At 35.7% G+C, this 16,799-nt stretch overlaps 2 protein-coding genes across 9 annotated transcripts in view; both read left to right on the top strand.

The window, feature by feature from the left end:
- Window positions 1-16,799, top strand: part of LOC148957521 (uncharacterized) — a 73,992-nt gene that overhangs the window by 49,057 nt on the left and 8,136 nt on the right. For all 8 annotated transcript variants that reach the window (XM_089115256.1, XM_089115258.1, XM_089115257.1 and 5 more), the window contains 8 exons: window positions 56-179; window positions 1,451-1,554; window positions 2,775-2,877; window positions 12,656-12,806; window positions 13,624-13,690; window positions 15,157-15,223; window positions 15,727-15,839; window positions 16,598-16,724. In XM_089115256.1, coding sequence (XP_088971382.1) covers window positions 56-179; window positions 1,451-1,554; window positions 2,775-2,877; window positions 12,656-12,806; window positions 13,624-13,690; window positions 15,157-15,223; window positions 15,727-15,839; window positions 16,598-16,724 — 856 coding nt within the window. The remainder of the gene's footprint in view (window positions 1-55; window positions 180-1,450; window positions 1,555-2,774; window positions 2,878-12,655; window positions 12,807-13,623; window positions 13,691-15,156; window positions 15,224-15,726; window positions 15,840-16,597; window positions 16,725-16,799) is intronic.
- Window positions 2,885-12,649, top strand: LOC135690512 (uncharacterized). Its single transcript, XM_065208088.1, has one exon. It carries the CDS (start codon window positions 5,291-5,293, stop codon window positions 6,440-6,442), a length of 1,152 nt encoding a protein of 383 aa, XP_065064160.1. The 5' UTR covers window positions 2,885-5,290; the 3' UTR covers window positions 6,443-12,649.

The following is a 16,799-nucleotide window of genomic DNA, read 5'->3' as shown; positions in this document are numbered from 1 at the left end:
TTTCTCATTCTAATCTAACTTCACACTTCATCAACGAAATTATCATAATTTTCAGTGGAGATTCGTCTGGGGGATGGTCTTACAAAGGGTGCTCAACAGCTAGAAAAGGGGATGTTGTCGAAACCAAGAGCAATCATATGACAAGCTTTGCCGTGCTCATATCTTTTAAGAAGGAAAAGGTAAGTTTACTTTAATTTGTTTCAGGCCATACATTTTGGCTTCAACCTTCCAATTTACCGAATTTCCTATAGATATCCCAACAATGCAAATGACAAACTGCAAAAACTTACTTGATTTTGAAATTGCGTATGAAAAAAAGTTAGAACTAAAGTGCCATACTTTGATTAGAAATTTGGTTACCGATAACAAGCATTTTTCCTAAACTTTTTTTTATTAATCAAGATTTTCTGAGGGAAGGGCAATTTTTCTGGGGGGCGCTATTTTGAGGGTGGGTGCTTTTCAAATTTTATTTGATGGTTTCAGGAGAATGTTATTCGAGAGAGCTTTTTAGGATGAGTGCTTTTTAAAGGAAATACGGTAGCGTTAAAGATGATGTTGCTTCTTAGAGAGCTCAAATCAATATACTAAGTATTTCAGCATTTGTGAAGGCTCGTCTGTTTTTAAATGCTTTAGATTTCCAAAATATTAATTTTTAAAACTGTAGCATGAAATATCAGAACAAATTTGACAAGCGAAAGTTACATTTGATAAAATTTTAGCTAATGTAGGTTTTGATTGGAAACTGAAATTCCGCCTAGCTTCAGGTAATCTATAAGCTGCCAATAGAAAAAAATATTTGCACAGAATCGCAATGATGAAAAAGTAAATTTTGATCTTCCACTTAGTTGTAAAAATTGAAATACTCTTCTAAATTTTTCGATACCATGAAATATAAAGAAGCGAATTAGCATTTCTAATGATAAAATTATCAACATAACGATAGTGATAATATTAAATCTGAAATGAAAGGTCTTGCTTCTCTTTTTTTCCTTCTTCTTCTTCCTCCTCTTCTTTTTCTTTGTTTTTCTTCTTCTCTTCTCTTCTCAACTTTCTTCTCCTTTTCCTTCCTTTTTTTCATTTCTACTACATCTCTTTTTCTTCTTCTTTCTTTTCTACTTTTTATCTTTCTTTTCCTTCGGTTTCTTTTCCCTCTTTCTCCTCTCTCTCATTCTGCAAAACAAGACCCCTTGTCGAAACAGTTTTTCTCGAGCCTTTATCGTGAACTTAACAAAACCTTTTTCTGTCACTGTTCCAACAGAGCCTTCTTATTCAATTCCTTACTTCCTTCCGTTCAACCTTTATTATCTTCTTCAGCATACGTTCATAGATATGACTGTGTGGTGTCCCTTTTATTTTTCATGCAGTGTCATTGCATGTTAAGACTTAATAAAGTTAAGTATTCCAGTTTTCACATAACATTGTTCCTACTTCTCATTTCGATTTTTTTCAGATTCCTGACCATCACGTGAAAGCTCTTGGCTTTATTACCTCCATCGGCTGTGGTATCTCTTTGTTCTGTTTGCTGTTAACCTTTGCAACTTTTGTCACTCTAGAGTAAGTACTATCGGCTGACTTTATGAAAATCTGTTTTTGTCTACTCGTGTTCTGCAAAACATTTACGGATTTCAGTTTGCTTCAAATCTGTATGAGTCCCTAAAGTCCAGAGGAATCGCTTTTTCAGGTATAAAGCAGTAAATGTTTTAAAAGAGTTAGTTGAAACTGGTAACACATTCGCATAGTAGAAAGTAAAATATTTTCTCTAGTCATTTTTTGCTATAAAGAGCACAAGATTAACTAAAATATAGTTGATTTCTACATGATTGCAAATTAGCAAGTTTACATTATAAAAGAGATGTGTGAGAAAAAGACCGTTTCAGATTTCACCACCACCAGGAATTTTGCAAACTTGTCTTTTCGACATCTAGACCTCTAGAACCTGGTAAAAGAAATCTTCTTCAGGGTCACATTACAGATGATACTAAAGCAAAACATTTTGTGGGATACAAACGTGTTTTGCATTACTTGCAATCTTCATTTCATTTCCATTTTTTAATACTCTTGTAAATATAATTGTATCTATTACTGGCTGGTCATTTCAATAGTTTCGAAAAAACGACCTACAATTATTTTCATTCTAGTTAATGATACACACAAAAAATTAATTATCTTAAAAAAGAAGGTTTTTTTACAACTGACTCGTATTTTTTCAAAATTTTTTACAATGTTAGATAGCTAGAATATACATGTTTTCTAATTTCAATATGTAAACTTATATACAGGCTCGTGTGTCTACAAAAGTAACTTTTCTAGGATTTTTCTCATGGCAACAGATTGTAAAAAGTTTTACTTTTCATTGATCTATAGTGAATTAGAATTTTCATGCTTAAGATGAAGTATCAAGTATCTTGGTATAATATGAGCAGCAACTAGTAATACACATTTTTCACCACTCCACAAAACGCAGATTCCTAACATTGATTATAGGATTCTTCATTTTCATTCAACTTTCCAAAGAAAGCAGAGTTACTTTGTTTTGAAAATGTTTTCAATTATTGAATCTGAATCTATTTACGTGAAAAAATCGTTATAGCTTTGTATGCAGGTAATGGATCTTAAAATTGTATATAATTTGCTATTCTAACCTGTTTACCACATGGTATTCTCTTGTAATCATTCATTCAAAATGTGTTTTAACAAAGAATCAATACTGCCAGTTCTATTGGTGAATTTTGTAACTGCACTGGTAGTAATTGCAGTAATGCTTCTGTCCATAGCTCGTTGGATCCTGAAAGAACTGCTATTCATACCAACCTTGTCGTCGCGCTTGGTATTGCCCAGATTGTATTCCTTGCAGGGATAAATGCAACAGAGAACAAGGTATGACACCATATGCAATCTTAGTAATCATGTATCGATAATCAGGCCCTATGAGAGTTCGCTTCGCTTCACACGAGCCTTCATATTTGTGACTCTTGTTTATTTTGAAAATTGTTTCATGGAGGACACGTGTTGGTAAACAAATGGTATTGACACACAGGTGCGGCTATGACGTAAACCTTGGCATTTTTTAATATTTTGGTTTCAAGAAACATAGTGTTTTCACATTATTTGCTTCGAATGTTATATGTTATATTTCTGTTGGAAAACAATATTTCAAATTGTTACAATTATGTTATAAATCAAGGGTGCCAAAATATTTTTACTCTCAACTGCAGAGATTTCTGCTTTATTCAGTTGGTTTAAAGCTCCTGATTCTCTGGTGCACAGTCGCATTACATTTTTAGATATTATTTATATAGTTATTAGTATCTAATAATATCTAAAACTAAAGCCTTATTAAGCCCAAACAGATCTGTTGATGCAGCACAAATTTAGCTTTTTATTGGGCCTATTCGGCTTCAGGACAATTCTCGTCTGTTTACATAACGGCCTATTTCATGAATGGGCCTAGCACTGCAGCACCCGTAGCATCCATCTTCATCCGGCTCCTGTCTCAAACTATTGGATCCAAGGTGCTACTTTTCTAGTGTTTGTTCTGTCAGCATCGTCGTCATGTTTGGCAAATTAATTATTGCATGCCACAGCATACTCGGAATCTTATGTCAGGTACAATATGAAAAAGCGTGCACACAGTGAATTTTTTACAGCCTTTTGTACACACAAACTTTAAATAAAGGAATAAAGGTTTATTCCAGGTTGAATAGTATCCAAGGGTGGTACAATTCCTCAAAAATTGCTTAAAAGACCTAACTGCTCGAGTCTTGTTTACATATTTTTTACTTCTAAACTATGTGCGTCACTTTGTAGCAAAGAAATATTTCTAACTAGAAAAGGAAGTTGACTGAGTTATATTTTTTTTTAAATTGAAATTAATTTTGTTTTCGAGTCACAGACGCTTTACTTTCTGAAGTTTATTTATGTAGATGACCTTTTCTATCGGAAGAAATCCCATTTTTTTAAACAAACGATCTTGCCCTTTTTGCGTAAGTTATAAAGATACTCAATACCTTTGCCGACAACTGGGGGCAACACCTTGAATAAATATCTAAATTCTACTGATAAACCGTGCCAAAAATAACCAGTTTATAATGATTTAATGTGTTATAGGTTGTGGGTAGATAACACAAAGTGGGTTGATAATAAGACTTGAATAATTGGATAAGACTTGTGATTATGTATCACATGTCATGGCTTTGCGTACGTCTATTTACAATTACTTGACTTGCTTATTGATTTGTATGAAAGTTGCTATGCTGTTCACAAACTGATTTGAGGCCACAATTTCTGTATTGTTGTTTAGAGCATGAAGATCATTAAAACAATCCCCTGAAATGATTTTGAGGACCTTTTCAACTATTATTCACTCTTAACATCCTGGAGATAAATTTCTTTGTTTTCCTTAATAACCTCTACTCTCTGTTTGACTTTCTTGCAATTTAACAACGGTGATTGCCTAATCTACAAACAGTTGTGCACTTATAAAGCTAATGAAATTGCGAATGTGCAAGTGCAGGTGACAACACAGATTTCAGTGAAGCTTTTAGTTCATTTAGATTAAATAAACGTATGTTTGTTTGAATTCCATCTGCTTTCACCTGCATTTACAAAGCAAAACACCCCATGGTCTGCATTCTTGCAAATTTGCTTAAAGCTTGCAGTCTCTCCTGGTCGTGCAGTTCTATTACAAAGCTTTAGTAGGCACATACTGCCCAGTTTGCCAAGGGAACGTATTCGTTAGAGGATATCGAAAATTGGTAGGTAGTTCCTAGTTTATATCAGTAAGGATCGTAACAATGTGCTTCGTTATGTGCCCGTGAGAATTTCGAGCGTAAAAATCATGCAATGCACAAAAGCCTGATCATAAATGAAAGATTATATTGGAAGATTCAATTGAAGATATGGAAAGACACCTTTGAGCAAAGGAGAACAGACTAATAAAGGAACGTTGAAGAGCCATTGCTGTTTCTCTACTAATGCTTCTACGCAGCTGATATTTGTGAGGCCGACGAGAAGAGAAATATATGATTTTTGCCTGAATCATATATGGCATGTTTCACAGGCTAAAGACGACATCTTCTTCGAAACTCCTGATATCATTTTGTTGTTTTCTCTGCATTGTCAAGTGAAGAGCACCGTCGCATTCAACTAAGTGTTGGTTTGGAGCAGTATTGAAGTTATCTGGAGTAGTAATTCGTTACAGCTGCGAGGAAAATATCGATACATAAGACAGTAATGAATTACCATTGAGATTTAGGTAATTAATTTGATTCACTGCCCTTTCGGAGGAGACATGGGCCATGCAAGTGATGTCATCGTATATAGTGTAATTGGGATTGTAACTGTGATATTAAACACAATAGAGATAGTTTTGATAAAAAGAACAAAATCTAAGTTAAAGACGTACCAGCAACTGCTGCTGAGCCTTGCGATCAGTGACCTCCTGGTAGGCCTAACCAGTGTAATAAACAGCATTCTAGCAGCACGTGTATCGACACAACTTTCAAGGCAAGTTTTCACTTTCATGGTCATCTATTCATTTACAGCCTCGGTTATTAACCTGTTTATAATCGGCGTTGATAGGTTAGTGGCCGTGCGGTACCCTCTGAAGCATGTTATCTGGGTTCGAAAGGGTACGATCATAAAAGCTGCCATTTATTCCTGGATTTTCCTAGGCATTGAGGTAATTGCTTTTACTTCAATAGGTATTGCCATTCCTAGTTCTATGCATGGGCCAGTATTATTTTATTTATGGGCATTGCCGATAATTATCATTGGGTCCACAATTGTCTTCCTCATACTCTACGGTTGTATCTGTTATTTTGCCATGCATGCACAAAGCAAAGCTGAAAGAATTCTAAATGACGATATAAATGCAAGAGGAAAGAGGCAGCTTTCCAGCACCAATATTGCCTATATTGCAACTACAAAGAAAGAGGAAGCTCACATTAAAAAAGGCATTTTTCACGAGATTCCTAGTGGGCACACTTCTGCGATGAAATTGCAAAGCATTTTCACCAGTAATGCTCTGCAGGCAGAAGAAATCAATCAAGCAGTAGACCAAGAACAACAGATGGCTCTTGATAAAGATCCTTCAGGGCCCTCACCTCAAGCAAATCTTCAGCCTTCAAAGGAAGTGAAAAAAACCAAGCCTGTATGCAGATATTGCAAAAAGCAAAGAGCACTGGTCATCACTTGCAGCATGGTTGTTTGTTCGTTTTTTGTATGTACCTTGCCTTTTGCCATAGAAACTCTTGCATCTACTAGCCAAAGGTTTGAAGTGCTTCTTGTTGTTAACTCCCTTTGCAACCCTCTAGTGTACTTCTTCAAAGGCCTGTGGGGAGAGAAAAGGCTCCGCTCCAGCAAGAAAAAGAACCATATTCAAGTTGCTCCTAATTCGGTTAGTTGTCAGTGCGCCAAGCTGAAGGACGTTAAAAACTGCTAGTTGAATCAAACGATTAACTGATGAACTAATGGAAAACTGAAAGGAAGTTAGTGACATCAGATACTCCCCGTCAGACTCAGCCCTTTTTTTACCATTGACACCAGCAGTCATGTAGCATAAGGATATATAGGCAGCACTGCTACCAAATTAGAAGATGGCTTCTCGAACTAACAGCGTTTTATTGAGGGACGCTGATCAATTGAAATACTGTCTTTAACTGGTTTTAAACTCAAGTTGGCTTGAATGCGTCATTTAAACTTATAACAACACAGAGTCGGTAAGAGAATATCGAGAATTTGGGCAAGTGAATAGCATTTTTGCTCAGCAACCGCGTGTTAAACGGCTCTTGGTTTAGTCATGGCTTGGCATATTATGTTTAACTATGAGCTTCGTTTCTCATTGAAGAAAACTGCAGATGCTGGCATTGAGATAAATCTGCACTGAGTGCGTTATCATTCTGATTTTGTGTTATTTACTGTAGACTGCATATCTTGGTAACCAACTATCCCATTTTAGGAAATCTTTTTTGCTGGATTCATTTTCTTTTTAACCATACTGGTAATCCTGTTTGTCTTATACCTTTTTGACTTTGTTGCTATTGTACCTTAATTTGATTTCAAAAATGTTCTCATAAAGATGTTGAATTTTTATTTTGTAATCTCTAAAGCTCGTCTTGTGATCCATTTCTTTTTGCATCTTACTAACTCCTTTAAAGTATGAGGGCAAATCTTCTAAAGTATTTCCTTTTCAAGGGAAAAAATAAAAACATTTTTGTTTAGGATTCTTTCTCCTTCACATAGCTGATTCTTGAACAAGGACAAGGGCAAGGCCTAACTTAATGGTATATGGTAATGGGAAATAACTTCCCAGTGAGTTCTTGCATTTTGTATACAAACCATTCTCTTTAAGGCTGTTTTAACTTCTAATGTCAGAAAAGTTGTTTTTTTGACGGTATAAGAGTCTTGCACTTGTACGGATTTGCAGGATTTGCATGAACGATGCCGTCTAGCTATTGTGTTACACAGGGGGTTTCCAGGTTGCCGGCAAAGTAGGTGAACCCCTCGTTTTTGCAACGGAATTTTTTATACCAAGGGGGTTATTTTAATTGTATCTGAAGGCTAATAGACATAATCATAACCAGAACTGGACACAGGGTCTCTTCTTTTTGCTTAATCGAGCGAAAGGCCCTTTACTTAAAGCTAGTTGCTTTCTTTCTCCGTTGAAGCTGAGCCGAAAGGTCATTTACCAAATGAAATGTATAACGTGGATTTAGATATACCATTCTTTGTAAAATATGACTTGAATAAAAAAAAGAAAAATAAACTTTCGCCATGAAAACTACTGAAAGCACCTTACTAGCCATTTGGAGAACAGGCTTGTTGCCTTGCCGAGTTTCAAAGCTGCAGACAGATTTTTCTTTTAAATAAAATTGAGCTTGTCTTTATTTTTCTGAGTTAATGATAAGTAAAATTGATAGCTAAAGAAATTAGAGAGTGAAAAGAATCCGTCAGTTCATAATCGATCACTATTTGTTGATATTAGAAAAACTGTCCGTCCTTATTATTCCCCAAAACAAAGCACAAGCCGTCATCCACTATTTAGAAATAAAGTTATAAGATTTTTTATTTATACGTGAATATGCCGGAGAGGATTTAAAACTTAACATATCTGCGATTAAACTGTTCATAATAACTGAATTTTTGAGTTGTTATTTAAACTTCTAAGGCCCTTGGCCAATGCCTACGCCAAGACGGAATAAGCCAGCAAAAATAAAGTTTATTTATTTTCATCTTTATTTGTTTCCTTGTTCCTTCCTGTCTTCATTTTACCTCTCTTCTCTCAGCCTTTATAGATTATTTCATTTCGTTTTTCCTCTATTTGCTATTTGTTCTCGTTCTTGTCATTCATCGCCTTTCTGCAAAATTTATGATTCTTATTCTCTATACACAAGGCTAGCCATTTTAATGTCATTTTTAGTTTATTTCTAAGACCAGACGTACGTTAAAGAAAACTCTGTTCCAAGTGTTTCAGTATGCAACCTTTTTAAAATTAAGAGCTTAAATAGACATTGAGTAACTTTCAAAAGACATTGAATAACCCAGATACGCAAAAATCACAGGGAAACTGCTGACAAGAAGCCTATCAGGTATAGCCTGAGTTCCAGACCCTGATCTGGGGTTCAGGCTAATCAGGTAGTGTTGAGTAAAGGTCTAAGCATGATCAATTGTAGAACAATTTCATATTTTTTAAGCATTTCAGTATCTTAGAATACTTTTCTGCGTATGTAAAACTCTACCATTTGGTCCATCCTCAATGTTTCCCATATTTTTCAAATATTTTGACAAAATGTTGGACTTATTATACCAATAACATTTTAAATTATTCCCTTTCTAGTTCTGCTTGGCACATAATATTATACTTATGACCCTCATTAGAGGGGTATAATCGCGGCCCCTGCCTGCACCACCTCGGCTAAAGAGAAGCTACAATCCCGCACAAAAATTTTGTGACAAAATTCAGTTTTTGTCATTTTCCACTCTACCTTTCCCCTGTAAATTCGACTCCCCTCCTTTCCCCCCGAAGAAATGTTAGATTTGTAGTTCTATCATATTTGCTTCAAAATCATGCATCTAACATTGAATTAAGGGAGGGAGAAAGCTACTTTTCAAAAGAAAGAGAAAAACATAAAGTTTTCTTGAAAAGTCTGAACTATTTTTGTCCGGGATTGTTGGCTTGGTAAGCAAAACCAGGCCTAAATCATGGCCTAAATCGCTTTTATAGCCATGATAATTTGAAGAGTAGGAATAAAGGACTGTCTCAATATAGTGACCTCTTTTGAGATCAGGAAATAAAAGTCCATAAAAGCTGATCTTCATTTTGTCCAGGTGAAAAAGTAGCTTAGACAAAATCCTAAAACAAGTTGATTAATTAGCGAAAAAGATCCAGTTAATCTTGAAATGTTTCTTGCAACAATGTTGTAAGGCTTTACGCATAACTTTATGTCTAGAATTATCGTCACACCCCTGAAGGTCAAATTCCTAAAGTATGTGTTTTCTTTAAAGGTCGTTAATATTTAACATTCTTTGTAGTCTTGAACTTTTAATTAGGTTAGAACAATGGCTTAAATCTTCATACGTCAACCAGGCAATGTACTTTCTTTGCAATGGTTTTGTTTGGAAGTTATTTTATCTAAACATTGCGGGGAAGATAGCAATTTTCAGCAAATATGATGTTCAGCCAATATAATATGAATTTTCAGTAATTTTCACCATAGTCTGCACAATGATGTGAAAGCCTTGATGCTCTTTTGTTGGCTGGTTCCAAGGGACATAAAAGCTTGGCATTGAAATCACGGCGATGGCTCTAGGTCTTAGATTTATTAAACTCCGATATCTCCATTCTAGATTCATTGAATTAAGTGAGTTGAGTGCGCAATCGTTTTGTGGCCATATGTCTCGCTTGGTCCTTTCCAGCCTCTCATTACCGAAAAGAAACCTTTGAAGCCTGTAAGAAAACAAATCTGTTCTTGGTTGTTGCTAATAATTAGCTTCGATTTTCAGTTGCAGTCTGTGTTCAAATATTTCTCTTGATTTCTTAACATAGGTTTTGATGATTCTTGAAAACAGGCAGTAGGAGCAATTACGTACTTACAGGCGACCAGATTTTTGATCTTCTGCTGGTAAAGATTCATTTCTTGATGTGTTGATATCAAGTGTGTGGAAAAGCATTTGCTTTGCTTTTTGTTGCTAATGCTTTTTTCGAAAAAGATACAATGCATGATCACCACTTTATGAAACCTTTTTGGTCATAGATTCACGGATGGTTGCTTAATTCAAAATAGAGTTTTTTCTTTGCTTCAAAAAGTTGTAGGAACTCGAGTTTGACCCAACCTCAAGTCCTGGAAACAAGAGGCAATACGAAATTCTTTCACCGCTATTATCCTGTCAAGTTTAACAATTCTATATACTCCCCTGCCTGCACCACCTTGGCCAAAGGGAAGCTAGGCGTGGTAAGCGAAACCAGACCTAAGTCATGGAAACAACATTGACTTGCTACTAAACTGTTTGTGCTCCTTTTGTAAATGCATTCTTAAATTTTTATAATTTCTAAAGTACGATCAAAGTAAAGCAGATTGAATACCTAAGGATTTGTTCCGTTTTTTAAAAAGTTTGAGAAGAATAGAGCATTTACTGTTTGTTATGGCAAACAACATCCTAAATGAATTTTTCCAACTAGATTTTGGAGCTTTCTCCGTGGACTCTTCAGAAATCGAATCGAAACTAAACAACCACATTACTAACTAATACCTTGCATTATCTAATAAATAAGCTCATCAATTTAGAAAAGTAAAATACGGAATTTTAGCTTTTCAGTACAGAAATATTTTCTGTGCTGTTTCAAGGTATTACAAACATCGAAGTAATGATTAATTTCTTGATTTGTTTTTTCAAGTACTGAAAGTTTCGTAATACTAAAATTCTTAAATGCCAAAATACTTCTTTCTCGAAAGACAAATCACACATAAGAACGTACGAAGACATGGCATAGGACAAAGCACCTAATAGAAAAGCTTCCTTTTATCAATGTCAGTTAAATCAGAATTAAGTACGTTAAAAAGAATCATTGTTATCACATCTTGAAAAGAATTACAATCAGACACTTTGTTAAAGCTGAGTTGGATCAGTACTGTGGCTTCTTATTTTTTTTATTTTGGGGTCGGTTAGTTACAATTATAAAGAATGCGCTATTATATACCAATAGGTCGGCAACCTTTAAAAAAACAGAGTGCTCGGACCGCCATCCAGCATATGCCTAAGGCTTTCCTCGTAATCTCTGTTGTATATTCTATGGTTTAATTTCTATAAAAAAGCAGCGACGTTTATTGTAAAGATCAATATTTAGTCTTGTGAATGACCATTTCATATACGAGCCAACTTCAATTGGTATATTTTTCCTTTTATTTGTTCATGGTCAAATATTGCGAGAATTTGAGTCATTGTATTCACATCGTTCCATGATTATTACTTTTTCTTGTTTATCCTGAAACTTTGAATTGTTGACAAGCTTTTACACATGTTTACAAAATCTTAACCATTAACAAAGGGATGCCAGGTTTCGGTGAAGTTTTTTTCAGATTTTCTAAACGTGAAATTCATTGTAAATTCAACGTCAATATCATCAACCCTAGGGGTTGACCCGACCCGTTGCTCAGTGGCGTACCCAGGGCTGTAGCAGTGGCGGGGTCTGGGGCGCTTTTAAGGGCGTGGTCCAATTTTTTTACCACGCCCTTAAAACACTCGCAAATGCGGGAAAACGCCCTTTTGCACATTTTTCCCCATTATTTGATTCATGTAAGCTACCGTAAATAGCAAAGCATTTTACAATTGTTATGGACGCAAGCATACAGTATACTACCCCCTCCCCCCCCCCCAATGAGTTTTACATCGTTTTTGGACAAATCTCGAGGACCATATTTTAGAAAAGTGGGGGGAGTCCGGACCCCTCCATACCACTGCCGTTGCTGATAAAAACTATGAATTAATTTGAAATATTGCATAAGCAGAGGTTTTTGGTCAATTTTTTGATGCAGTAATTCAAGTGCTGGCTTTGGTTAGTTTGATAAACATTTAGCTCTTATAAACGGTCAGCGCTTTTTCCACCAGCCTTATGCATATTGAAGTTTCTGCTATCAATTCAGTTCGAATACTCCAAGTATATATGCAATAGCCAGAGGATTAATGTGATGAAATAGCGATGCAGAGAGTACACCGTGTCGTGTTTTGCCAGGATTAAATATCAATTTATAGACCCATCCTTCTAGTGTCCTGTTTGCTTTAGAAGTTTTTCTCTTTTGAGAGCTTTGTCCAATGTGGTGTATAATTAAGTTAATTTGGCATCAAGAGACGACGTTTCGAAGCTAGTGCCCAGGTTCTTGAACGTATACCAACTGCTCGCTGTAATTTGTGTCAATTTGTCGGCTTAAATGTTTTTTCCAATGAAAGCTGCTGTTTTTTCAAATTTGACTGGAAATTTTTCAATAAAGTGCAGAATGTGTTTAGTTTGTATTATTAATGATTGAATGGCTTTCCCAGACTCTTTGGACGTCTTAATGTGGCTCAAAAAGCCACTCCTTGTACTCTTATGCTTGTAACCATATAGTCTCGTCCCTTCCTATTGAATTTGAAAACATTAATCGCCTTCATTTCTTCTCAGGCTGCTTGTACGGCAGTTGCTGTTCTTCTGCATTATTTCTTCACTGCGGCTTTCTCGTGGATGTTTGCTGAAGGAGTGCACCTCTACAAAAAAGTCGTCTCAGTCTTCTCTCATGGAAGCAAGCTAAAATTTTATTACGTCATTGGATGGGGTAGGTACTGACTGACTGACTGGCGAGAGCCTAGGAATTTGTCTTTCTTATCATTAGCTCTATCTTACTTTTAGTCACGAAGCGAGAAGTAGAGGAAACGTGTGTTGTTTTAAACGGAAGAGCCCTCTAAGCACTTAAAATGACAAGAACTAGAACCAAAATTAACACCAAATCTACCTCAATTAACTGCCCATGTCAAAGGAGAGATATGTTGGTTTCGTACCTTGATTGCATTTGTGTAAAATTTATTTAGGGTAGGTGAAACGAGTTCCGGAAATGCCTGGTTGGCATAAGCTGTTCGAGAATAAGGACTGTTGTTAAACTCCTCGAAATGTGCATTGTTCGAAAGTTTTCACGTGAACAGCGATTTTGAGATTTACCATTCCCTGCATACTTTCGAAAACTTTCCATTCGATGTTAGGTGTGTCCCAGTGGCGGAAGCTGAGCAGGAGTAGGTTGGGTTGGCGTTGTTGGAAGTAGCAGGAATTATTCGAGTCAATTGTCATTTTCCTGGGGGCATTTTCTTATACTACTTCTTAAATCAAGTATCCGATTTTCGAGTTTATCCTCTTGAAGTTTACGTAAGCTAGTTATTTACGGTAATCGAGTGAATGAGATATAGCTGAAGAATAAATATGTAGCTTGTCGTTTGAATAATTACTATCGAAAACAACCATAAATGGAATGTTCTAGACTTGTTTTCGTACAAAAGTTAATAAACTCCGTAATTTTGTGTCGAAGACTAACCCCTGCGGTGAATCAGATAAAGTATACATTTTCAAGACAAACATTTAGATCTTAAAATCTTTTTGTCTAGGCTTGCCAATTATAATAGTCGCTTTATCAACTGGAATCAGACCTGATGGTTACGGAACCGAATCGGCGTAAGCTTCATGGAATTTTATTTATTCGTCTTAGACGCTTTTAACTGCTTTTAACATTATACTTCCAGTGTAATAGTCTCTAAGGCCAAATTACCGAGATTATGAAAAACAGGAACACCTAGTAGAATGATTCAGTTAATCTTTTTCATTTTGGTTTCACCAAACACCCTAAATCACCACCATCAAAATTTGTGAGGCTACAAAGTCTTAACCATTTGTTGGCATCAAAAGATCTAAATCTTTAAAAAGATCCGTCGCTCTTTAGGCTCGAAGATTGCGATCCATCTAAGGGCCCCTTAAACCTTTCTCTTCGAAAGGGCGTGTCCTGAGTGGTTTAAAGGTTTTTTAAAACATGAAATGTGAATAGCCTGCCAGTATCCCAGCGTTTTAAAAAGCAGTTTAATCTTTTTACAAGTTTTCTTGACCATATTGATCAAAACTGCTAAATTTCTGTATGATTTCCGATGGCATTGTGATAGTACTCGCCTACTAATCAGCCTTCCCTTGCTAGATTACATGCTTATATAGTAAAAACTACCACGCCCCCTCGCCCCATTCAAAATTAGGGTGTACTAATTTGGATTGCGAAAAAATCGACAATTTTTATGGCAAAACATCAACGTAGGGGGTACCAGGTTTTTGGCGTGATTGCGTGATCGGCGTATTTTCGACACGTGAATTCGTGGAACAAATTTTTATTATGCGTGAATTCGCGAATAAAGATTCTCGCGTGACGTGCGAAACAACATTACGCATGGTGTGATTGCGCGAAAATGACTGCTGCAAGCGATTTTTCGAAAGAATGCTTTCGTTTTTACAAGCAGAAAGTCTTGGTTTCCGATACAAGACCAGATTAATGTCTCCGTTATTCAGAGGTTCCAATACAGATGGCTCTGCCAACTAGAACTTACTCCTAATAGATGGTTAGTAAAAATTCAGGGAGTTTCAGGGAAATTATTTTACGCGTGATTGCATGATTCAGCATGGATACCTGGTACTCCCAACGTAGTCAAGCAAGATCTCAACGCTGTTCACTGTGAATTGTAACCTTCCTTATATGTGATATCATGAATTTCATACAGAATTTCTAAGTTGATTTATTGTACGGAAAATAGGGAGCTACATAGAAAATCACAGATAATCAGAAAATCAATAGAATCGACTTTCGTCGCAACATTTCGCAAATAATGGTCACGGTATTACTGGCTACAATACACACGCACACATTCAAGATACATTTAACTGTATCCTAGCAAGACACCTTCAACCTGGTAGTAAAGCGACTTTTCTCAAAAAAACATATTGTTGTCAAACGTAGAGAAGTAGTGGAATAAAGTTACCATTACTGCAACTCTATCTTGTTCTACTTTGAAAAGCCTGATTGTACACCTTTTATGTAAATTATTGCTTATTTAAATAAAAAAACCATATTTTTGCTATGTAAGTGTAACATTTTTCATTGGCAGATGTTGGATTTCTCTAGATGGTGGGCTCATATGGGCCTTTGTTGCTCCTGTTATCATCGTCATCATTGTAAGCTGCTACCAGATTTTTCCAACTCATATTTTTCTCTTGAGGACATTTTTGATGATTTAAGTATTCTTACTGTCTCACTTTTAAAAGTATAACCCAAATTTAAAAAAAGCCAAATAAAAAAATGAAAAATGTAACAAAAGTAGTTGTTAACGGAATCTTTCTCACATATTCTCTTAACTCAATTTGTTATTTCTATCTTGTTGTTTACGAATTCATACAAAAGCAAGAAAGGCTTGTCCTGAACGTTGTTAATCTTCTGACGTCAGGTTTATAAATAGGATAATGATGTTAATCATTTAGCCATGATGAAGAAAATCGACCGTAATCTACCTATACGCCCTTTAATCTTTCTTCTTGCAAACATATTGTATGAACGACTATATAGATAATCTCATATGACTGCCTTGCAAAAGCTTAATTTAGTCTTTTTCAAAAATGCTAAGCAAGGCTGTCTTTTAAACGTTGCAAGTCATGTAGCTATTTACTTTTTTATCCAATAGATAAACTTCATTGTGCTGATCATCGTTGTAAAGATTTTGATGTCTTCTGTGAGCACGGTTCAAGTTGACTCGAAGACCAGCCAGGAAACAAACAGATCTACTCAACAAATAAAGTAGGCCTTACTATTAAAAAAATTCACTAAAACCTTTCTCGTGCGTAATTAGTCTTCATATTATTTAAGAATCGTATTTACGGCGTCTAGGTGAAGATTTCCCATAAAGAAGTACTGATGGTGATTGGTGTCACTGACTTTTGCTCCATGAATAAACCAGGAATGGGCTCTATAGTAGATGAATTGTTGTATAACGCCGACGTAAATCATTATTCCCCTTATTGTACACTAGACATTTGTGGCTTAAAATGATAATGTTTAAGATTTACTGACCATTTAGAACTTATTAGCTAAGATTTAGTCATTTTGGAAATACAGTCTAGTCAAGAAAAAACTTTTTTATGTGCCTGCATGGGGTTTTTAATTTGGCGTTTAACAGGCTTAAGGCAAGGTATCTTTTAAATACAGTAATTGATTATTAAGAACTCAAGTTGGCTCCAATAAAACAATTTATGAAAGCCAGAATAACAACAACTGGCTAAAAGTGTTTTGTCTAGCAAGTGGTGTGACAACTTTGTGGTAAAACTTTTGATCGTCGCATTCAAAGAGACTGGTGTCCTACTTTTGTAGTCCATCATTTATCCTTAGGATGCGGTTGTGATGCCCACGACCCTAGTGGAATAGTCATCTTTCAAAGATAAATGGGAGGGTCTCTGATGCCACAATTTCGTTAGTTACAAAAAATATATATTAAACCTGTGTATTTCATGATCTTCTATCTTTCTTGTCTTCTGCAATGTTATTATTATCGTTCTTAGAGCTGGAGCTAAAGCTATGGTCATACTAATGCCAATTCTTGGTTTATCTTGGGTGTTTGGCCTTTTGGCTGTAAACGAGGCCACCATCGTATTTCAGTACCTCTTCTGCATTTTCAATTCCATGCAAGTAAGTAGCTGAGACGGTTTTAGGACTTGTTTTTTCAAAGATGAAATTTTATAGTTATGGGAGTGCACAATTATT

The sequence above is a fragment of the Rhopilema esculentum genome, unplaced genomic scaffold (genome assembly GCF_057945365.1).
Source record: "Rhopilema esculentum isolate cy_ngs unplaced genomic scaffold, ASM5794536v1 HiC_scaffold_23, whole genome shotgun sequence".
NCBI lineage: Eukaryota > Metazoa > Cnidaria > Scyphozoa > Rhizostomeae > Rhizostomatidae > Rhopilema > Rhopilema esculentum.
This window is presented reverse-complemented; position numbering and strand designations above follow the sequence as displayed.